This window comes from Echinops telfairi, unplaced genomic scaffold (genome assembly GCF_000313985.2).
Source record: "Echinops telfairi isolate 266 unplaced genomic scaffold, ASM31398v2 ScPeMD7_9;HRSCAF=40, whole genome shotgun sequence".
Lineage (NCBI taxonomy): Eukaryota > Metazoa > Chordata > Mammalia > Afrosoricida > Tenrecidae > Echinops > Echinops telfairi.
In genome coordinates, this window is record NW_022103906.1 from 15,636,425 (window position 1) to 15,660,292 (window position 23,868).

The window sequence follows — 23,868 nt, forward strand, 5'->3', positions numbered from 1 at the left end:
AAGGTCAGCAGTTTGAAACCACCATTAACTCCTCGGGAGAAAGACAAAGAATTACAGTGTGAGAAACTCACAGGAGCAATTCTACACTGTCCTACAGGGTGCTATGAGTCTCATCAACTCAATAGCAGTGAGTTATTCTAGACTGTGGGATTATTGTATTCACTGTCATATCTAGCAGTTTCTACATTTTTGTATAGAATCTATTTTAAAAGAAGGAGTGAACTCAAAGCTTTAAATTTCTTTATTATAAAGCTAATGTATTTCAAAGTAGGAAATTGGAAAAATGAGAAGCCTAAAGAAAAAAATCAAATTTCGTATCATCTTGTTCATTCTACCTCTGTCTAAGTAGTAGATTACTTTAAAATACCCCTGGGTTGTTTGTTTGTTAGTTGTAGTTTTGAACCAGGAAGCTATTTTTTCAGTTTAAAAAATATTATCCAGACAATTATATCTTGTATGGATATGTTTTTCTTGACCACAAAATTTTAAATGGCATTCTGTATTTTTTTCTTTTTTTTTAACATTTTATTAGGGGCTTATACAACTGTTATCGCAATCCATACACACATCAATTGTGTAAAGCGCATTTGTACATCATTCTCAAAACATTTTCTCTCCACTTAAACCCCCAACATTAGGTCCTCATTTTCCCCTCCCTCCCCGCTCCCCCTCCCTCATGAGCCCTTGATAGTTTATAAATTGTTATTTTGTCATATCTTGCCCTGTCCGACGTCTCTCTTCACCCACTTTTCTGTTGTTTTCTGTTGTCCGTCCCCCGGAGGAGGTCACATATAGTTCCTTGTAATCGGTTCCCTCTTTCCTACCCACTCTCCCTCTACCCTCCCTGTTTCGCCACTCACACCACATATAATTCATGCACCATACAATTTGTTTTTTTTTTTCTAAGAAACAAATGATAAATAGTAGATTTAAAGATGTGCTCATCTAAGATTGTGACTTTTCTAACAGCTTTTCGTGTTTCACTTAAACTTTTATGAAAGGATCTTCTGTCTCCTTGTTTACAAAATCAACTTTTTTTTAATCAATAAGAACAAATAAAAAAATTCTTTAAAAAGAATAATCACTTCTTGTGTATTCTTCGTGGTTCAGTCATTCAGTCTGTGGAGCACAATATTCATCTAGATAGTCAATGTCCCTCTGCTATTTGAAGACGTCTTTTTTCAGGGCGCTGCTTTATCTCTGTCATTGTTACGAATCGTCCATGTTTCACTTTGACCGTCCTTCCCATCCACCAGGAATGTCTGATCCAAGGTAATGTGCTCCACAGAAGCCTTTCATGCCACTGCGTTTACCCAGTGTTCATCCCACAATAACTGAAAAAGTTGCTTTTAAAAAACATTCTGCTAAACACTCTGCCAGCTCTAATCATTTGTTGGGAACAACTAAATGAATCAGTCGACTAACTGTATTTTGAAGGTTGATTTATGTTGTGTCTGATGGGAAGCAGACATAATACATGTCCTTTGATCTGGTTCCCTTTGAAAAGCAAAGTGGGATATTTACAACCTTGTTTTAGAGAGTTAATATGCATGAAATGAGACAGTAGCCACATTGACTTGTCATTATACTTTTATTAGAATGCTTTGTTTTTTAATCAAATTTGACAGTGTGGCTATTTTTCAAGAAGTAAGAACTCGAGAAGGAAAGACCATTTGTGACTATGAAATCAGGTGGATGGGGATTAAAATAGCCAATGGTGATAGGGTACACTCACCCCCGTAGTTAGAGCAGAAAATCCCCAGAATTTAAAAAGTATAAGCATGTATTAGGTATAATTTAAACGAACCAATTTTGGTTTTCCAAATACTGATTTTCATTCTCAAATATTGAAGCTAAAATTCTCGCATTGTGATGAGTAAAGGCAAAGTGGAAGCAGTTGGTGAAGCTAGATAAGGGGATATGACAGTCTCATGCGGCTTACCCAGTATATACGTTTGGATTGTGTCCACGGCACCTAACAACAGGTCGGAATACCAAGTTGTAAGTGTTTTCTGCAATTAGATAATGTGCTCATACAGAGACTCCAAAGAAAGAGTTCATGGAAGATGGAATGGAAAGATAATGGGATTTTTTTTTTCATGAACTTTTTGACTCTCCTTTGTATCTTATTCTGGTTTTAAACCTTTCTTGGAAGAATGACAAATATTCACATAATTATATTTCTATTTGACTTTCATATCTATAAAATCGGAATGTGAAGATTATTTTGGAATGAGGACATAAGAAAGTTACTAACAATTAGGTTTGTGATAATAGGAACATTATTGTGAAATTATAAAATCCTTTTACCATCCAACTTTTCTTTCTCTGTCCACATTTTTCCATAGTCATGATACTTGGTTTTGGGAACATATTTTTTCCATGATGAAATATTTACATTTCCTCCTTCCAATATAATTATTGTGGTCAAGTAATCGTACACAGAAACAGCTAGATCCTGAAATTACCAAAAGTGCCCTATATACTCGTGTATAAGCCGAGTTTTGCAACACATTTTTTTAAGCAGTTTTTGTGATCAAATTAGGTGCCTTGACTGATATTCGGGTTAGCTTAGACTCAGTATATACACTATATGAATATACTGAGGCACTTGAACATGTAATGTATGCGTGAACTTAACTTCACCTTCTGGAAATTATTAAATTAGATATTATGATGCCATTTTGTAAGAGTTGGGGAAAAGTTTCAACTTTCCAAATTGGAAAATCAGGCCACCTGTGATAAGTGATTAAAGCACTTGTAAGCAGTGAATCCTGAAGGTGATTTTCTACACGTGTGTGTCAGATATATTTATTCCCAGTAAATTCCAACCAGTAATGAACTTGCTATGAGGTGGGTGTTCTTGTCAGACCACATCACCTTTCAGGGTCTGTTTTCTCATCCACGCTGTGATTGCACCCATTCTGTCCACCCTCCAGAGTGGTTGTCTGTCACAAAAATAAACAAAATGAAGCCACAGACAGTGATTGGAAACCCATAACATGCTCTGGCATCTTTTCGGTCTGTTTTCTGTATGCATCCGATTGATTTTCTCAGTACTGAACGATTGGACCTCTGTAATGTCCCCATTGCCAGGTTCTTGTTGTTTGGGGTCATGGAGTTGGTTTCGACCCTGAACAGATATTGTGCAACAGAAGGAAACTGCCCAGCCCTGCTCCATCCTCACAGTTGTTCCTGTGCCTGAGTGCGTTGTTGTGGCCACAGTGTCAGTCCATCTTGTGGAGGACCTTCCCCCTTTTCAGTGCCCCTCTGCTTTACCGAGCAAAATGCCCTTCCTCCGGGACTGGCCTCTGCGGACAACATCACCAGCTTGATTCAACCTGGTAAATTTTTCATCTTTTAGGTCAGCATTTTGGTGAGCTTTCTGCCAGTAATTTCAATCAATTTTCAACTTCATGGAGACAGAACAGTCACCATGAGATCACTGAGGATTATTGTAATTTACTTAGGATAATTTAATCTTTTGTTTTTCAGTCCCAGGCTGTCTAATCTTCCTGGCTGGTCCCTAAAGGATGGAAACGCTTTCTTGGACAAGGTAATGATAATGACATCTACTTCCAGTACAAAGCCCTATCTTGTCATCCTGGAGCCACGCTATAGCAATGTCACCAGTGGGCCCATGTTTTTCATATACAAGGTTGTAACCCCCCAAAACGGATTTTTTTTCTTTCCCCCAAAGCTATGTATCTTAATTTTTTACAAAACAACCTTATCACCTTCAAAGTACTCTCCATTACACTTAATACATTTGTCAAATCTGTGATGCCATTCTTGGAAACATTTTTCAAACTCATCTGTTTGGATGGCTGACAGCACCTCCCTCGTTTTTTTCATCACCTCATCTACATCATCAAATGGCTGTCCTTTCATGTCCTTCTTCATTTGCGAACACCAAAAGAAGTCGCACAGAGTGAGGTCAGGTGAGTCAGGTACGTGGGACAAGAGAGGCATGCCAATTTTTGCCAAACACAGGCACACTGAAATGGCTGTGTGAACAGGTGCATTGTGGTGGTGGCAAAAACCAGTCCGTCTGCCACAAATCAGGCCTTTTTGTTGCACACTGTTATGCTGCAATCTTTTCAGAACCTTTAAATAGACAGCTTGATTGGCAGTCTGAACTGGTAAAACAAGCTCCAAAATGCACTACAAGTTGACATTTTCGTCCTTTCGGGAAGTTGACAGAGGTCTAGAATGAGGTTTGTCATCAGTTAACATTTCACCTCTTTTGAAACGAGAAAACCACTCCTACACTTGAGTTTTTCCCACAGCCCTGTCCTAGTAAGCTGTATTCAACATCACAACAGTTTCTGCAGCATTTTCTCATAAGCAGGAAACAAAATTTCACAACTACAAGCTTTTCTCTTAAATTGGCCATTACAAAAAATGAGTTTCAAGTGAAACTGCTTTTATGAAAAAATTCACTTATGACCAGAGAGAACCTTCCCTGGCAACTCCACTGGGTGCACTAACTCAGCATGAGTTGCTTGATGCTCGCCTAGAGGTCAAAACGCATACCATGAAAGAACCACTCCAACCAGTGTGATTCCATGTTTGGAGGGGGGTACCCCTCATATATTCTTTCTTAAAAACAATAAATCTCAAATGTATTGCTAGGGTCTTCAGCACTTAATGCTTATTGTTAAGAGCTTTTGAGAAGGAAAAAAAAGAGCTTCTTAGGGAATCTTGGTGATCATACTTGGTGCTACAATTTGTTCATGTATACAAATCCAATAAATACTTCTTTCTGCTGCAGATATATTTTATCACGGAAAGAAAATTATTATTTTTTAATCATTTTATTGGGGGCTCTTACATTTCTTATCACAGTTCATGTATACATCCATTGTGTCAAGCGCAATTGTACATATCGTATATACTCATGTATAAGCCAAGTTTTTCAGCACATTTTTTATGATACAATTAGGTGCCTCACCTGCTATTCGGGTCGGCTTATATTTGAGTATATACGGTATGTTGCCATCATCATTTTTTTCTTTTGTTAATATTTTTATTGGAGGTTCATACAGCTCTTTTCAAAATACATCCATCCATCCATTGTGTCAAGCACATTTGTACATTTGTTGCCATCATTTTCCAAACATTTTTTTTCTACTTGAGCTCTTGGTATCAGCTCCTCATTTTTTTACCCTCCCTCCTCTACCCTCACTCCCTCATGAGCCCATGATAATGTATAATTTTTTTTTTCATGTCTTACACCGACCGCTGTCTCCCTTCACCCACTTTTTTTATTGTTTGTCTCCCTGGGGTTGGGTGGGGGGGTTTGGAAATAAAATTCTTATCGGTAGAACTAAGATGGTAGTTTCAAAGGTGATGCTTATTAGAGAATTCAGTGCAGCTCATTTTGAGGCTGTACCGACTCTGTGACTAGAAGGAAGAATCTCTTATGTGTACCTTCAAAACACCCAAGGGTGTGGGTTGTATACCCGTGATTCAGTGAGGAGTCAGGTCGAGCAAGATTTGGGCCTTTATTCTAGCATTCCCAAAAGGTCGTCATGGAAGGCTGGCAGGGCTGGGGTGGGGAGCGGGTGTGGCTGTTTAGTTGAGATACTCTGAATGCTGTGTGGAGAATAGACTGAAGAGCAGTGGTGTGACTTTTAAAGCTCTTGGGAGCTGGAGGAGGCAGGTTGTCTTAGGTAAATTGGATTAAAGGGCCTTCCAGACAATATGCTGTGTGATTCCATTCCAGCCTTTTCTGTGTGGTCTACAATAGGTTGTTTCAAAAATGGAACACGGTTCAAGGAATCATGGGTTTGGGGTCCTATGACCTTAAAAATCAACTTACTAGACCTAAAATAAATGACTTCTTTTTCATTTTTTAAGGCATGTGTGTGTCTGTACTTTTATGTATTTATTTTACAGTAGGTTATCACCACAGTAATTTTTTTCCTAGTACAGTTTTAGACAGGTAAGTTAGGGATCAAAGGTATAAAAATATTTAAAACTATTATCTAGCCATGTTTTATACTGGGGGGAAAAATTAGAAGCAAAGAAAGGTTAAGAACTGTAAAGTTCATCCAAGCCACCACCCCTCTAAATCATTCTTCTCCTCATAAGTTTTACAATTGAAAAACTAAATAAGGAGTTTAAAGAACCTTAAAATGATTCATCTAAATAAGGTTTTTCCTTCTTGTAATAAGTATTGTTAAATAAAGAGGTGTTCTTTTTATAGAATTAATTCCTGTAACAGCACCCCAACCTAGAGTATAAGCCAAATGCAATTTAAAACCAGATTCCCATGTAACTCATGGTAAAATTATGTGACATTCAGAAACTCGTGCACCTGATTTCAGCTCAGCTCTCCTGCTAGCTATAAATCATTGTTCCCTTAGAAAGGCTCAGAAGCATCCCATTACCAGGGCATTGTGAGTGAAATGACTTGCATGTATATGTGGGAGTATTTCATTAGAAGGGAGTGGTGAATAAAATACAGTGACATTGTAAGCGTTTGGAATAGCAAATACACTTCTCCAGGCCAGGATGAGCGCCCAGAGAGGAAAGTGTATCACAGACAGTTGATGCGGCCTGATGTAATAGAAATGACATAGCCAATTTAAGAGTAGGCAAAGCTGTAAAATGTTCCATGATTTCTCTTTAATAATTTTTAACCACATCCTAAGGGAGCTGGGAGTCTTCTGTTAAATATAACTGCTCATTTCTTTTTAGTTGGTATGTACTTTGTAATTAAGTACTGTGTTCAGTCTTTTTGACTCAGCCAATCACTGCTGAACAGTCCTGTAAAGAGAAGAACAAGGGTTGACAAGAAATAAGCAAGGTTCCAGTACGAGGCACTCAAGGATAGTAAAATTCAAAAGGAAAATAATACATCGGAGGGGGCTTCAAAAAGTTTGTGGAAAACTGTTATCTCTGAGTTCCGTTCTTCCATGAACTCTTTGAAGCGCATTGTCGTTGTTAGGTGCACTGGAGACGTTTCCTGTGCAGAGTGACTCTGTGTAACAGAAAGGAAAACACTGCCGGCTCCACACCATCCCTCCAGTCATTGCTGTGTGTGAGCCCATCTTGTTGAGGAGCTTCCTCTTTTTCGTTGCCACTCTCCTTTACCAAGCATGACCTCCTACTCCAGGGACTGGTCCCTCCTGGTAACATGTCCAAAGAAAGCAAGACAAAGTCTCACCACCCTTGCTTCTAAGGAGCATTCCAGCTGTACTTCTTCCAAGACAGATTTGTTTGTTGTTACAGCAGTCCACGGTACTTTCAATGTTCTTCACCAGCACCATAATTCAAAGGCATCAATTCCTCTGTAGTCTTCCTTATTCAATGTCCAGCTTTCTTGTGCATATGAGACCATTGAAAATACCCTGGCTTATGTTGCTGTGAAAGAGGGGTTGAAGTGGAGACCCAAAGCCCATCTGTAGACAATTGGACATCCCCCACAGAAGGGTTACAAGGAAGGGACAGTTCAACTAGGGTGCAGCATAGCACCGAGGAAACACTCATTATTCCTCTAGTTCCTGAATGCTTCCTTACCATCACCACCCCATCACGACTGAGTTTTACCTTACATATCCAGCTAGTCCATATAGATAAGAGCTCTCAACACATGGAATTCAGGATAGGAGTAGAAGTAGCAATATCATGAGGTTAGGGGAATGGTGGGAGCGGGGAGGGAAGAGAGGGGGAGAAAGGGGGAAACCAACAAAAGGTTGAATATATCGCACCCCTCACCCCAGGGGGACAAATAACAGAAATATGGGTGAAGGGAGACAATGGACAGTGTAAGACACAAAATAACAGTAATAATATATAATTCATCCTGTATTCATGAGGGTGGGAGAGAGGGGGGGGAAAACTGATACCAAGGGCTCAAGTAGAAAGAAAATGTTTTGGAAATGTTGATGGCAACATATGTACAAGTATGCTTAATATAACTGAATGATGGATTTTATAAGGTTTGTAAGAGCCCCCAATAAAATGATTAATAAAATAAGAAAATAACCTGACGACAAAGGTGGTCAGGCACCTTAGTCCTCAAAGTGAATGTTTGCTTTTGAATACTTTGAAGAGGTTTTGTGCATCAGTTTTGCCCAGTTCGGTACGTCATTTGGTTTCTTGACTACTGCTGCCATGGGTGTTGATTGTGGGTCCAAGTAAAGTGAATTCCTCTATAACTTAAATCTTTTATCCATTTATCATGATGTTGCTTATTGGTCCAGATATGAAGATTTTTGTTTTCTTAATGTGGAGATGTGATTTATACTGAAGACTGTAGTCTTGGATCTGCATAAAAAAGTGCTTCAAGTCCTCTGCACTGTCAGCAAAAAAGTTGTGTCTTTAATGAACCTAACTCCAATCCTGATGCTGCATTTTTCTTAATATAGCGTAGCTTCTTAATGATATTTGCTCAGCATATTGATGGAATAAGTATGGTAAAGGGATACAACTCTGATGAATACCTATCCTGATATTAAACTGTTACCTTGTTCTGTTCAATAACTGCCTCTTGGTTTCGTCCAGGTTCTGCAGGAGCATAATGAAGCATTCCGTGATTTTCATTCTTTGTAGTGGTATCCATTGATCCACACAGTCAAATGCCAACACAGACTTAACACTTGCTTTCCAGATATAGATTGAAAGTAAATTCAAAAAAAGAAAAAAGAAAATAATATATATAAGTACCGTATGTATGTATGAACATACGGTATATACTCATGTATAAGCTGAGTTTTTCAGCACATTTTTAATGTAGTTATTGTGGTTAAAATTAAGTGCCTCGGCTGATGTCCGGGTCGGCTTATACTCGAGTATATACAGTGTGTAAATACATATCCACAGCTTATACTCAAGTATATACAGTATGTAAATACATATCCAATGATTAATTGTCACGAAGTGAAATCTCTCACAATGGCTCTTCTATCACTGTCTCTGTAACGCGAACCACTATACAGCTAGGCTGCATGGCATACTAATAGCACTGGTCTGTTCGGTTGCCATTCCCTCGGCTATAAGAGAACAATGTAAGAAGCAGGAACAGAGTATTCCCAGGGCCATCAAGGAAGAAGAGCCATTAGCAGAGCACATTTGAGATTCCTCTCTATCCAAAGTGATGGAGGCTAGACCAGAGACTGCAGCACAGATACTGGGGAACTGAGCAAAAGAGCCACACTGAGACTAGCAGCCAAGGCAAGGAGATAGTGAGACCGTGAGGTGGAACAGCAGGCTGGCTTCCTTAATGTTTTTTGATTCTGACTTGTGGTAACTTGGTAACTTCCTAATAAAGCCCCATTCTTGAATTATCTGTAAGTTCTGTGTTGCCATTTCAATAGATTGCTGATCCCAGTAGGAACGTTGGAGTGTTGTGGGAGGAACTGTCAGAGTCAGAATAGGGCAAAAGAAGACAGCATGTGGAGGCATGACTGACCTCTGCCTGTGACAGTCGGCCTTGAACAGATGGGGAGGTGGATTCTCCCTTCTTGAGTAGCCAGAGGAGATCAAAATGGTCTCCACACCATTGTCACACTAGTGGAAATGCTGTGAAATAAAATTGTAACTGCCTGTGTCTTTCTGGAAAGAGCTGTCATCTAGTTTATATATTTGACTGGTTTTATTACACCGTCATAGATAACTTTGGCCTAAATGGCAAAAATACCTTAGTTTGTGTTCTTGGGAAAGGGACAGTTCAGAAAAAAGAAAAAGAAAAACTTATTCCTCAGTGTCACTGAATTATACATGCGGAAATTGTTGAGTTGGTTCATGTTCTGCTGTATATATTCTCAACAGCAACAGAAGAGTCGAACATGTTTTCTGTAGATGAGTGTAGAACGTGTGTGAGAGAAGACAACAGCCCTGGTGGCTGTCTGCAGGCATTGTAGCAGCAGCCCCTGGTGGCGGCCCATTCCTCTCTTCATTGTGCTCAGTCAGACTTGCAGCTGCCAATATATGTCTCTCTGCACCTGGGAATTTTTTCCAAAAGCTGCATAAAATGCAGGATTAAATAAGGATCTCAGACCCCTCACCCTCAGTAGGATAACCCTGAAATGTAGGCTTGATGCTCTTTTTTCTTTTTCTTTTTTAACATGTCCTCAAAGGGAAAAGTGCCAAAGGCCTAGTAGACTAGTGTGGGACTCAATAATCTGTTCTCTATCAGCCACCTTCCTTTATCACGTCCCCTTTGTTGTGTTTTCAGCACATCCCATTTAAACTCCTTGCCCCCAACCCCTTTTCTCTGGATCTACTTCTAGAGCAACCCAAGCACAACTAAATAACTGCTCTGTAAGGTTTCTAAGGCTGTGAATCTTGGGAGGCGAGCTGCCTCGTCTTTCTCTCAGAGAGCAGCAGGTAGGTTGAACCACTGGCCCTGTAGTTAACATGTCAGCACTGAACCCACTGCACCACCAGGGATCCTTCAGATGAAAACAAGCGTTTTAAAGATATTGACTCATGGGTAGGGTAGGGAGTTGAACTATGATGCCTTTTCCTTGAAAGAATACACTTGGTTTAGAATCCCAAATAGCTTGTATGTTTTTGAAAAGCAAAGATTGGTAGTCGTGGGGGTGGGGATTTTATCCCCGATGCCTATTCTTCACCCACACCCACTCTTATATGGCCCTTTTCCTAATTGGTGGAGAAGGAAGAGGCTCCGTGCAGTTTGTGTAGGGCCTAACCGATTGCATAACAGTCAGTGGCGGTGCGTATTATAAACAGCAATTCCATGGTTGCCTTCTCACCATTTCTGATCACTAAGGTCTGAGATGGGGCCCAGAAACCAGTACTTCAATCCTTGTCCCTGGATAATGCTCTGGTTGCCAGTACCATGCATAGAGACATTATCTGTAAACCATTGGCAACTTGGGTTACAAGAGCAGTTGGTGCCCATGCATGGCTTCCTTGAGGAGCCATCGAGGAATAGGTGTTCTGTTCCTGGGCCTGTCACCAGGCAGCATGGTATGGCTGAGGAAGACACTAAACTCGTGAGCCGGACCAGGAACAGCTGACTCAAATAACCTTGCTGCTTCCCTTTGGCTTTTGCAGAGTTTGGGGGATTAAAATTTGGGGGTGTTGTGTCTATTGGATATTTCTTCCCACAGATATGGTTTCTTTGATTTCTTTCAGGAGCTAAAGGAGTGCTCGGGTCACGTATTTGTGGATTCTGTGCCTGAATTCTGCTTACCAGAGGTAAGATTAAAGTTAATCTGACTGTGGAAATGAAGCCTATCCTGGAATCTCTCCAGATGAAATCTAGAAATAATTTTAAGGTGCTCAGCTTCCTGTTTTCAACTTGAAATGAGTCTGTTCTTTCAGGCACGTAGTTAGCTAAAATATCTTTGGGGAGTTTTTTGTATTGTTTCTCAATCATTTAAGTCACTCTCTTCTTCCTGCACCCATGTCTGTAGAGCCCCACTAGCATTTCTCTTAAAATTTAAAGCAAGTTAGGGAATTAGCTCAGACCTTACAGTTTTATAATGATAATGCCTACGTGCTTAGATTACCATGTCTTGCTTACAGTGGGTAGCTGAGAGTGGATATTATCCACTAAATGCCAGTAAAATGTAAAAATTTCTGCGGACCTTAAATATATTGAATCTTATATGGTCTCTGAACTGAGTCATGATTATCTATCTGCCACTAACATGTTGTCACAGTAAGACTTGCTCCAACAGTTTAGGTCCAATTTTGTAGTTCTAAAGGATAATGAAATTAGTTTCCATCCTTTTTAAAGGAAACCAACCAGTCTCAGTTGACAAACCTAATTCCCCGAGTGGCCTCGGGTGGGGCTCTGAACAAGACAGATGAAGTATAAGGAAACCAGTGGCCAGTCCAGGGTTCCTGAGGAAGTCACTGAAAAGCTGCCGCCAGGGGATTACAATGGCCACGAAATTATTTTCACAATTCAGTGTTTAAGAACATTTCAAATGCACTTGCCTTACGTTCCCTCCTCCTCCCCTTTGATACCTTGTAACTGGTTTTCCTCCTCTCTTCATAAAAGTTCATAAGAAAGTTGTTGTAATTCCATTTTTCCATGATTTTCCCCCCCATGATTTTTTGGAAGCCCGTGTGTGTGTGTGTGTGTGTGTGTGTGTGTGTGTGTGTGTGTGCGCTTGTAACTGCGGTAGCAGTTTGAGAACAGGACTAAGAAGAGTGAAGGTGGAGAGTTACCAAGAATCCTGCCCTCCCCCTCGGTGCTGTGGAGCTTCAGTTGTCAGACTCACCTGTCATTTCGGAATCAGTGGGGCAGTTCCCCATCTGCTCAAAGATACCTAATCCCTGTACTACGCTTACTTTCTCTTCGCCAAATATGGTGCTGACATCCTACAGCCTTCCATTTATGGGCAGCAGTGTAGAATTTATGAATTGGTATTCTAAAGACTTTCTGACTTGCCACAGGATTCTAAGCTTTTAAACTAGACAGCAACCATTTTGCTGAGATCTAAAGGTTTGTCAGTATATGTAGAGTTCTATGAATGCAAGATTTTTCAAACAAGATAGTAAGATTTTTTCCTGCAAGGTAGTAAGTGTCACTGTTTTAAAGTTGAGCTGGGCATTATATGATCAGGAGACAATAGATGGGGAGGAAAAGCAAGAGAATCTAATTGCTTTGTTGTGAACAATCTAGTTATTTGGCTGACTTATGGGTGAACCAACCAGACCCAGACCTTGTCCTCTTGGAATTTATAATCTAGTGTAATTCCCTTAAATACTTCTGCATCCCTCACAGATCTAGCACCGTATGGCATCCAGCCAATAAGCTATAGTTGTTTTGACCCAACTTAAGGTCTATAGGATTTAAGTGTTTGATGTATTTGATTTTTTTTAAGTTAAAATGCTATTTATTGGATTCCATTGAATGAAAATGTATATGTAATTACATAAGATTGAGTCTACAAATATGTGTGGATATGAAATATGTTTCTCAGGTAAAAATGAAAAATGGTTATGTGAGCACTCTTAATGGCTATAGAAAATGAAATTGTATATACTGTTGCTCTGTGTAATTCAATATGATTTATATGTTAGGTACTATCGGGTCTGTTCTAACTCCTAGTGATCTGATATAACAGAATGAAACACTATCCAGTCCTACAGCACCCTTACAACTATTGCTGTCTGAAAGCCTATCGTTGCAGCCACTTTGTTCACGGTTCCTTGATTTTTGCTGACCCTCTACTTTATATGAGGCATGATGTCTTTCTCTAGGAATTGGCCCTTCCGGATAACATGTCCAAAAGATGTGAGATGAAATTGTGCCATCCTTGCTTCTAAAGAGCACTCTGGCTGTACTTCTTTCACGTCAGATTGGTTGATGCGGGCTGCCCGCGGGCATTCAGTACTCTCACTCCCACCTTGATGCACAGGCGGCAGTCCTCTTTGTTCGTCCTTCTTTGTGGTGCTGCTGGCACACACAGCGGGTATTTGAAAATCCTGAGCCAGGTGCCCCCTAGGCCTCCTGGTGACACCTTTGTTTGCAACACTTTAAAGATGAGGTCTGTGTTCGTCTCGGTAGACTAGAGAAACAAATCCACAGACACACATATGTGTATAAGAAAGAGATTTATATACAAGAGCAATTGAACACTGAGAAAACATCCAAGTCCATAAGTCTGCTATTAGCCCATATGCCCGATAGCAATCTATAAAGTCCTCTTCAGACTCACAAAACACATGCAGTGACACCAAATGTATAAGATCACAGGCCAGTGGGTAGAAAGGCTTTGGATCCAGTGTCATTAGAAACACCTCAGCGCTGGCAGGGGTCTCTGCATCAGGGTGGGTCCATGTGTCCTGTCAGCTGCTATGTCTCCCGGGTGTGAGCAGAGAGTCTCCCACCTCCAAGGAGGAAATACCTTGGAAGATTTCCCAGAATTCTCAGGAGAAGGCCATGCCCACACAGAAGCCTCATTGGCTATGATCTGATTGACAGACTAGACTCCACCCCTTCACTCATAATCTTCTCAAACTGACAATTCTATAACTACTTCAAGGTCTTTGCTGGGTTTGTCTAATGCAATTCGTGGTTTCCTTTCTTGACTGTTGCTTCCATTGATGTTCATTGTGTATCCAAGTAAAGTGAAACCTTTGGCAACTTCGATCCTTTCTGCATGCATTCACCATGATGTGGCTGATTGATCAGTTGTGGGGATTTTTGTTTTCCTTTTGTTGAGAGGTAATCCACATTGAGGGCTATAAATCTAAGCCTCATTAAGTGCCTCAAGCATTTCTAGCAAGCAAAGTAACAGAGGTGGTTACTGAGTTTTCTTCTAATCCTGGTGCTACATTCTTCTTCAGGTAGGCTAGCTTCTCTTATGTGCTCAGTATATAGACTGAGTAGGTATGGTGAAAGGATGCACACCTTTCCTGATTTCCAGATGCACAGTATCGCCTTGCATTCGAGCAATTTCCTCTTTAAGTATACTTGTACTATGCTTTCATCTGTCCTCACTAAATTTCTCGTCAATCTAGACGCTATGGGATGGTTCTTGTCAATTAGAGAACTCGTCTCACCCACTGTCTGCGTGTGTGAGGAAAGGTGGTGACGCTTCTGATTAGACTGTCACCGCTGTGTTTTTCTTCTGGCTCCATCACTCTGCTACTCTGTCTGAATTTCTTTCTACGTTTAGAACTGGTTTTCGAGTGTTCGTAAATCATGGGAGCAGTGCAGTGCTGCAGGATCCTTCACATAATGGTTAGTAAGGCTATTGCCTTGGCAGGGCTGTGCTCGGCGTGGAGTTAAGGGTGGTATAGATTGTCTCTTGTTGTCGTTAAACATTCATTCACATAGAGTGTCATTGCCCTAGCAGTGAGTAGCTTGTGGCCTCCAACCTACAGGCTGTCCTCAGAAGCCCAGAATGGCTTGACAGCCTATTACACTAACTTACTGTATAGGTAAAGTCATTCAACTAGAAAATACCGAGAGCCAACGCGGTGCATTGCGGCTTCTCATCTGCTTATGTCACTGGGGAGCGCTGCTGCAGCCGCTCTGCGGAGTGACAATAGCTTGACTAGCTTTTCTCCTAACCACACACTTTCCCTTGGTGAACTATGTCGTTTTCTAAGGTTAACTGTTCCATGAAGGGGACCTTGGTGATGGGCATAGTACGGAACCATCTTCTCTCACCTTTGCCCACAGAGGCCGCTGCTTTTAAAGATGCATTCCTTTTGCAAAAGGACACCGAGGCCTGCTAAGGAGTAGGAGGTGGCAGAGAGGATTCCTGACCTCGGGGAAATTCAATTACTGAGAGACAGGATAATGCCCTGAGGTGCCGTGTGCAGCTGGAACACCCCCGAAAGACAAGAATGCACAACGTCACTTGCGAATTCTGAGGAAGAAGTGCTTGTCTTTCTCTGTACAAATCAGAGAGACTTCGTGGGAAAAGTGACAATTGAATTGAGCCTTAAAGGACTGGAAGGTCCAAAAAAAATGGGAAATATATGAGAAAATATTCCATTCTGATGACTCACCAATAAAAGTTTCCATTCAATTTACCAAATACTGGTGGCATTGTCCCTCTCAACTGTTAACCTGTCAAATGGAGTCAAAGGGTGGACTTGAGTTAAGATTAGGCTGGAATAGTTGAGTCTGATTTCCTTTCTGGCACTGCCCCCACTATCTAACACCAGTCAAAAGTTGCCACCCACATCCATGTTGGGAGCCGGTTTCCTGGGGCAGCTTTTTTTGTTTCTCACTAACCTGCAACAGTGGTACATTCCAGCCAAGTATATCTGGATGGGTTTTCTTGTTCTCTGTTTCCAGTTACCTGGTTTCTCTTGCCAGGCACCAGGTGCTGAGGCCTCCTGTCACCATTCATCCTCATGTGTCTTAACTTTTGAACTGTGCCTAAGTAAAACCAGAGTGCCGCTGGCGGCCTGGCTGCATTCTCATCGCTTGCAGCCCTGCCCTCCTCCCTGATCTGTCAGTGTTAGGAAACATCCTTAAGACGAGAGGCTAGAAGTGTTGCAGGAAAGGCATGATTTTTCTGCAGTACGAAACAACTTCTCTGCAGGTGACAACATCATTTTTCAGTCACATCATGTTGATCAATGTGCCCTGAGCAGATATGTATCATTCCCTCCCCTTTCTTTCAGACCGAGTTAATAGATCTGTCTACGGTCGATGTGATCCTCATCTCTAACTATCATTGCATGATGGCACTGCCCTACATCACTGAGCACACTGGCTTCAGCGGCACCGTGTATGCCACCGAGCCCACTGTACAGATCGGCAGGTGAGAATCCTTTTTCTCAGCCCATTAGGACATGGCTAGAAAGCTCCCTTCCTTTGGGAGAGACTGTTTAATAAGAGGTTATGCCAGGGTCAGTTGTTACTTCGAAGCAGCTGACCCAAAGCATTGGTATGTGTAGGCACCTTTCTAGATTCAGAAAAGCTAGTGGGATTCCCTAGTCTTATTTATTGACATCAACTGGCGATGTCTCCAGAGAGAGCTTTCTTGGGCAGCTAATCCCAATTAGGGAAGGCCCCAGCCAGGAGCTTCAGGGAAAGGGAATTTAGCAGATTTAAGAAAAGGAAAAGAAATTGCATAGCTTTGTTTACAAATGTCTTCCCTTCTGTGGCTTAGACAGCTTGTAAAAAGCAAGGGCTAAGCAGTGAGATGGGTATCATTGATGGAGTGAAACTCAGACTGTAAGCTAGAGTTGCAGTCTTCCTTTGAATGTGAGGCACATGCCATCACTTCCTCAACCATGCCTTTGTTATTGCAGTCACGTCTCTGCATGTCTTCTTCTTGTAGCCGGTTGCTGCAAAGAGCATCATTTAGTAAGGGTGGGGCGTGGGGGAGATAATGGAAGAGAATTGTCCCAGGAAAAAGAATTGCTTTGAAAGAAATTGACAAGCATTGTATAAATTGAAACTGCCAGGATCCAAAATACGGGATTTAGCAATTCACATAGAGTTTGGGTGCTAGGGTCTAACAGGTGCTATGGATGCTAGATATCTAACAAGATAGAATTACTAGAAATAAAACAGAGTATTTATTTGGTTGTGTGTCAAACCATTTTCATCACCTGCAGTGTGTTGAGAACACCCAGGGATCTGAGGATGGACCATTTTAGCAAAGTAAAACACTCAAGATAATTGATCCGTTTCGATGAGAGTATAAGCTAAAAACATTAGACTGTAGTCTGAAAACTTGAAAGCATGAAGTAGGATGGACCTTCTCGTGAAAGCCTCAGTCAGAATGATAATGAGCTTGAAGGAAGAGGTAGTATTAAGGACTAAATAAACAGATGAGGGGGAAATGAAGTTGTTTAGTATTCAAATGATAAGAAATAGATGGTAGATCCTATATGTATGTTGGCTCTGAAAGAATTCAAATCCATAGTGAGTCTTTGTATTCGATTATGAAAGGGAATTCAGTATGTTGGATTTTGCCATCCTCCCTCTGGCCATCCAGACTTTTATAACTGTTCTCTGCCCCATATATACCCCACATCATGTGTCCCATTGATCCACTAGAGCAGTGGTTCTCAACCTTCCTAATGCCGTGACCCTTCAATACAGTTCCTCATGTTGTGGTGACCCCCAGCCTTAAAATTATTCTCGTTGCTACTTCATAGCTGTAATTTTGCTACTGTTATGAATTGAGCGACCCCTGTGAAAGGGTCGTTCTACCCCCAAAGGGGTTGCGACCCACAGGTTGAGAACCAACTGCTGCACTAGAGTGAGGCATTTCTTAGCATTTCTTCACTGTAATTCCCGGTGAATTCATGTCGTGATTTTCAGAGCCCATCTTTTTTGTTTTTTGTTTAATTAGCTTATTTTTAAGTTTCACTGATCTACAGTTTGGATAGCATACATTTCAGCCATTTAAGCACATTCGTAAGAGTTGTGCAACCCTGACCACCTGACCACCAGGACATTTCTCCTTCCTTGTCCATCTTATTGCCAACTCTTTTTTGCCCACCACCTGCCCTGCCTTGTCCCCTTGGAACTACTGATCCAGGTGCTGTCTCTCTAGGCTGGTGGGCATCTTCCATGTGGTCGTGGCTGATGCTGCACTTTGATGGCTGCTGCTGTAAGACAAGCCTTCAGAGTCCATCGCACACGATTTCATTAATTTTCAGGATTAGTCATAGAGTCACAATTCCACATAGATGTTTGCTAATTTCAAAAGCAAGTCAAGAACTTCAAAAATATTTTTAAATATCCATTAAACACTGTCATTAAAAAACTAAAAAGCCGCTACCCCTGCTGCCACCCAAATCAGGTATTTCCATCATTTAACTTTTGCTCCATTTGTATTTTTAGTAACAAAGATGTGTTAAACCTTAGGCCTGTGTATGTCATTGTTTGTAGCCAAGAAATACACAAAGCTGGTTTTAAAGGGGGAATTTAAATCATTAAATTTAGAATTTGGAACATGGGAATTCGATGGGAAGGCCAGGCTTTTGTTTAACTTTATTTAATATAGTGACCACATGTCTATGTTAACAGAGGACAATGAGGATGAGGATGGGAAGTCCAATTTTCCTGCCTGCAGTGTTGGTGCATTTGTCTTTTTTTTGTCAAAGATGGTTTATCACTTTCTGTTTATACGCAGGCTCCTCATGGAAGAACTGGTGAATTTTATTGAACGTGTGCCAAAGGCTCAGTCTGCCTCCTTGTGGAAGAATAAGGATATACAACGGTGAGGAATGTTCCTCTCTCATCCTGTTGATCATAGAGCTTTGTGCTTTCCCAAATAGTCTCAAATTGTTTATTTTATTTTATTTTAATAATTAAATCATTATATCGGGGGCTTGTACAACTCTTATCACGATCCACACATCCATCCATTGTGTCAAGCACTTTTGTACATTTGTTTCCCTCATCATTCTCAAAATAATTTGCTTTCTACTTGAGCCTTGGTATCAGCTCCTCATTTTTCCCCTCCCTCCCTGCTCCCCTCTCCCTCATGAATCCTTGATAATTCATAAATTATTATTATTTTGTCATATCTTACACTTTCCGATGTCTCCCTTCACCCACTTTTCTGTCATCCGTCCCCCAGGGAGGAGGTTATATGTAGATCCTTGTAATCTGTACCTTCTTTCTCCACCTTCCCTCCACCCTCCCAGTATCACCACTCTTACCACTGGTCCTGAGGGGTTCATCTGTCCTGAATTCCCTGTGTTTCCAGTTCCCACCTGTACCAGTATACGTCTTCCAGTCCAGCCAGATTTGTAAGGTAGAATTGGGATCATGATAGTCGGGGGGAGGAAGCATTCAAGAACTATAGAAAATTGTATGTTTCATCATTGCTACACCATACCCTGACTGGTTCATCTCATCCCCACAGCCCTTCTGCAAGGGGATGTCCAATTGCCCATAGATGGGCCCTGGGTCGCCACTCCGCATTCGCCCTCATTCACAATGCTATGATTTTTCTTTTTTTGTTCTTTGGTGCCTGATACCTGATCCCTTCGACACCTCATGATCTCACAGGCTAGTGTGCTTCGTCCATGTGGGCTTTGTTGTTTCTCAGTTAGATGGCCACTTGTTTATCCTCAAGCCTATAGCACCCCAGACTCTGTATCTTGATAGCCGGGCACCATCAGCTTTCTTCACCACATTTGCTTATGCACCCACTTGGTCTTCACCCATCATGTCGGGATAGGCTGGTGTGCTTCTTCCAAGGGAACAACAATGATCCAAAATCAGTGGCAAGGAGGAAGTAGGAGGCCTGGCAGGGATGGATCAAGGACAGTGTAACTGAGAAGAATTCTTGAAACCCAAATGAAGGCTGAACATGATAGTGGGACAAGAGGAAAGTACAAAGAAATAGAGGAAAGAACTAGAAGGCAAAGGGCATTTATAGAGATCTAAATACAGGCATATACAGATATAAATATATTTATATACAAATGAGGGGGAAATAGATCTATGTACATATATTTATAGGTTTAGTATTAAAGAAACAGACAGACAGTGGACCCCTACTCAAGTACTCCCTCAACACAAGAACACTTTTTTTTCTAACAATTTGGCAGTCTGAGATGCTCCCTTCCTGGCACAATCACTGAAGAAAACGAGTGCACAAGCAAATGTGGTGAAGAAAGCTGATGGTGCCCAGCTACCAAAAGATATAGCATCTGGGGTCTTAAAGGCCTGAAGATAAACAATCAGTCATCTAGCTGAAAAACAACAAAATCCCCATGGAAGAAGTACACCAGCCTGTCCTGACACAATCGCTGAAGACAAAGCGGCTGCATAAGCAAATGTGGTGAAGAAAGTTGATGGTGCCCGGCTATCAAAAAATATAGCATCTGGGGTCTTAAAGGCTTGAAGATAAACAGGTGACCATCTAGCTGAGAAACATCAAATGGCTTATTTATGTCAATAGAGTTATATACTGTTGAACTAAAGGTTTTCTTTGTCCTATGCTATGGAAGGGTTATATTTGATTCAACTCGAATTTGGGGGGAAGTGCAGAAGTACTCAGAAATGGGTAAAATGGTGCTTTATCTTTGAAATTTAATGGAAAAATCAGATAAATGGGCAGATTACAGCCCCCTGGCATGTATTTTAATAGCTGTCTGACAGTACTGCAGGCATTCAGGAAAAGTGTGTTTCTCATCTGCTGAAGGGAAGACAGCTACTGACGAAGACGTGCTTTAGGAAATGATGACAATAGCTCTTAAAGGAAGAAGCGGACTTTTCCAGACTAATGAAACGATGAGCACAAACGGGCCAGGCACAACCCCATTGGACATAGTGAGCTCAGGGGCATTGAGAAGTTCATTTGGATTAGGATTAGGGTGGACAGAGAAGGAAAAGATGAAACTAAAGAGGAAGTTGAAGTGAGATAATGATTCTGATGTGTGAGGTTTGAGTTATATATTCTAGAGAGCGGGGAGTCCTTCAGGGGAGGCGTATTGGGAGGAAAAGGACAGGATCATACATGTTTGGGGAAAGGTAACTGGGAGCATCATGGGGGTGGAATGGGGCAGGAGGGCAGCAGGCCTATCAGAAGCCAAGGGAGCTCACAAAGGCCTGAGCTAAGGCAGTAGCAGGGAGCATGAAGAGGAGAGGTCTAGTTTAAAAGAAACTTCTGAGAAAGGATTCAAAAGAGTTGGTAAGAATTATAAAATGAGGCCCGAAAAGAAGTGATTAGAAAGATGAGAAAGAGAGCTGAGTGTGGGTGCTTCGTAGCCAAGGGAATTCAAGGAAGTCAGTGGCATCAGATGCTGTGGAAATATCAGGTAAGATAGAAATACTCTCCATGGCTATGGAATTACGAAATCATTAGCGATCTCAGAAAGATTAGGTTCAGTGGTACAATCGGAAACCAGTTTATAAAAGTGAAGTAAATGCGTTTTCTTATTTAACTTCGTACTTAATCTACTGGGGTCTCTATAACCCTGCCAACTGCTTCCTTCACCTCCCAGCACCACAGTAGTCCCAGTCTCTAAGCTTTAGCATGAGAATATGGATGAAAAACATCCTTGTTGACTTGAAGAGCAGTATGTGGTCCATACACCTGGACCTACGTCCAAGTTCTTCCAGTTCTCCCCCTTTTCTCAATTTTAGACTCTCAGGTTACATGCATCATCATTCTACTTGAAGATGTGTTTGTAGATAGAAAAATCGGTGTTTCAGAGTTGTGAGGTGAGCATGTGGGTCTCTGCTGTGCACTCCTTTGCAAGCATGTCATTGATTTTGTTTAATGTCTGTTCAAACTCACCAGCTGTGTGTGACTCCTGTACTGATTTTAAATCTCAGAAACCCTAAGGAGCAGTTCTACTTTATCCTGGCGAGTAACTGTGAGTCAGAATCAACTCAGTGGCAATGATGGGTTTTTAATCTGTTAGCAATCTTTTAATGCTCCCATTTTACAAAAGAGCAAACAAGTAATGAGGTTACGCACTCAGTACATGGCAGGATCTGCATTCAGACTCGAACAACTTGGCTAATTTGTATTGGGCCCCACCCGTGTCCCTCCAGTATGTATGTGGCCTCCTTGCATGTGAGGGGAGGAGTGTCATTATCTATGCACATTTTCTCCAGTGTTCTTATATTTCTGTTTTCTCTTTTGGGTATATGGTGTCTGAATAACTTCACATTAAGAAACATTTTCTGGAGTGCACCTGTCTGAATCTGCTGTATGTATATGAGCGGTGTCCATGATCTCCCTGGTCTATCAGCTGTAGTGCTCGGTCCCCTCCTCTCCTGGTTGTGTGTTCTCAGTCTCTGCTCCTTCTCTCTTACCCATTGGTATGCCGTCTCCTCCCTTTGCCTTCTTTCTCCCGTGTCCCTGCCCCACCCTCCACACCGCACTGTGTATCTCTTTCCCTAGTAAACTTAGGACATTGTTTTCTTTCCCTGTGGACCACATATGCCTTGGCTGCCTCCTTTTAAATTTATAGCCTGTTTAATATTCTGCCACAAATAATTTTGGCACGTCAGAAATGGTGTTCAAAAATCAGTATTTCCTGACTTCCCTGGACCAAGGCACAGGAAGTCCCAAGTTCTTAATGTGCCTTGTCCTCTGTGACCTTGGGTAAAGTCCTTGGCAGTCTTCCTTTGCGTCCCATTCCTAGCAAACACTACACTGTAATTAGATCAAAAAAATAAATGTCACCATGTATTAGGGAAAAGGTTGAATAAATTTGATGAAGGAAAAGGCGAGGGAGGTGTCCAAGAGATATTTCCCACTGTGTTTTAAAATTTTCCTTTTTTTTTTTAAATCGTTTTATTAGGGGGGAAAAATTTTTTTTTTTAATTTTTGTTAAGGCTAGTTAAAATATAGCCTGCTATGTCGCCACCTGGTGGACAAAAAATCAGAAACTGTTAAAAGCCAGCTTGCTTGGTAAAGGATGGAGGATAATACATTGAAGAGTGGTAGACCAAATTTTGGTCAGACTCTAGTCGAGTATCATGGCATGAGCTGAGCCATAGTTCTAGACAGAAACAAGGAAGGGTCTGACTATTTAAAAAGACATGCTGAAGGTTAGCGGGACCAACCAAGAAAGGTGTGTCCTCTTTTTGTCTCCTGGATAAACTTGGCATAAACATTAGACAAGGTAGAAGAATTTGAAGAGAGATTTATAATTGACATCAGATGAAAGGGTTCTTTCTAAATAGTCACCAAGAATTTCGACTTGTAGTGAAATACTTAATGCTTAATTGAACAATGACTATGCTAAAGATTTGAATAACTTTAATACTTCTTTATTAAAGCCACTTGCTATCCGTATCCCAAACTACCTTGGCACACTGCACTGATCTTTGCCATCTGGTTTGTCAGCATTTTTTAAAAAGTGGGATAAGGCCTGGTGGAACTGTTGGATAAAGCATTGGACTCCTAACTTCAAGGTTGGCAGTTCTAACCCACCAGGTGCTCCTTAGGAGAAAGGTGAGGCTGTCTGATCTCATAAATATTTATAGTCTTAAAAACCCGAATGAGCAGTTCTGTTCTGCCCTGTAGGGTTGCTTATGAGTTGGAAGCAACTCAATGGCAGTGGGTTTGGTTTTTTGGATATTTTTTTCCTGATTCTTGCATTTTTCTTTTCCATTTCCTCAAAAGTAGGGGTTCATAAACACAGATATCTCTAGGGATGGGGCAGATAATATAACAGAGTGAAGTACACGTAGCAAGTGGACACATTAAGATGGGTAAAGGTGAGGTTGATATGTAATAAAAGGAAGGGCAACAAAAAATTATGAAGGCAAAATAAGGCCATGGGAGGAGTCAAAGGGTTAGAGACGAAACAGGAAAATGGTGATATATATGGTGTATACACAATGCTACAATATTAATAATCTATAAGTGGGTGTATGGATAGATATACATGCGGGAAGGAGAATGGGACTGTACCCATGAATATTTCTTCATATGTATTTATATATACTGCAAATATACTCTTGAATCCCGTAGA

The 23,868-nt window shown here is 41.1% G+C and overlaps 1 protein-coding gene across 3 annotated transcripts in view; it reads left to right on the forward strand.

The window, feature by feature from the left end:
• The window catches only part of INTS9 (integrator complex subunit 9), a 106,108-nt gene that overhangs the window by 33,169 nt on the left and 49,071 nt on the right, over positions 1-23,868 (forward strand). For all 3 annotated transcript variants that reach the window (XM_045286564.1, XM_004707628.2, XM_045286565.1), the window contains exons 3-6: positions 3,496-3,556; positions 11,113-11,175; positions 16,081-16,220; positions 18,552-18,638. In XM_045286564.1, coding sequence (XP_045142499.1) covers positions 3,496-3,556; positions 11,113-11,175; positions 16,081-16,220; positions 18,552-18,638 — 351 coding nt within the window. The remainder of the gene's footprint in view (positions 1-3,495; positions 3,557-11,112; positions 11,176-16,080; positions 16,221-18,551; positions 18,639-23,868) is intronic.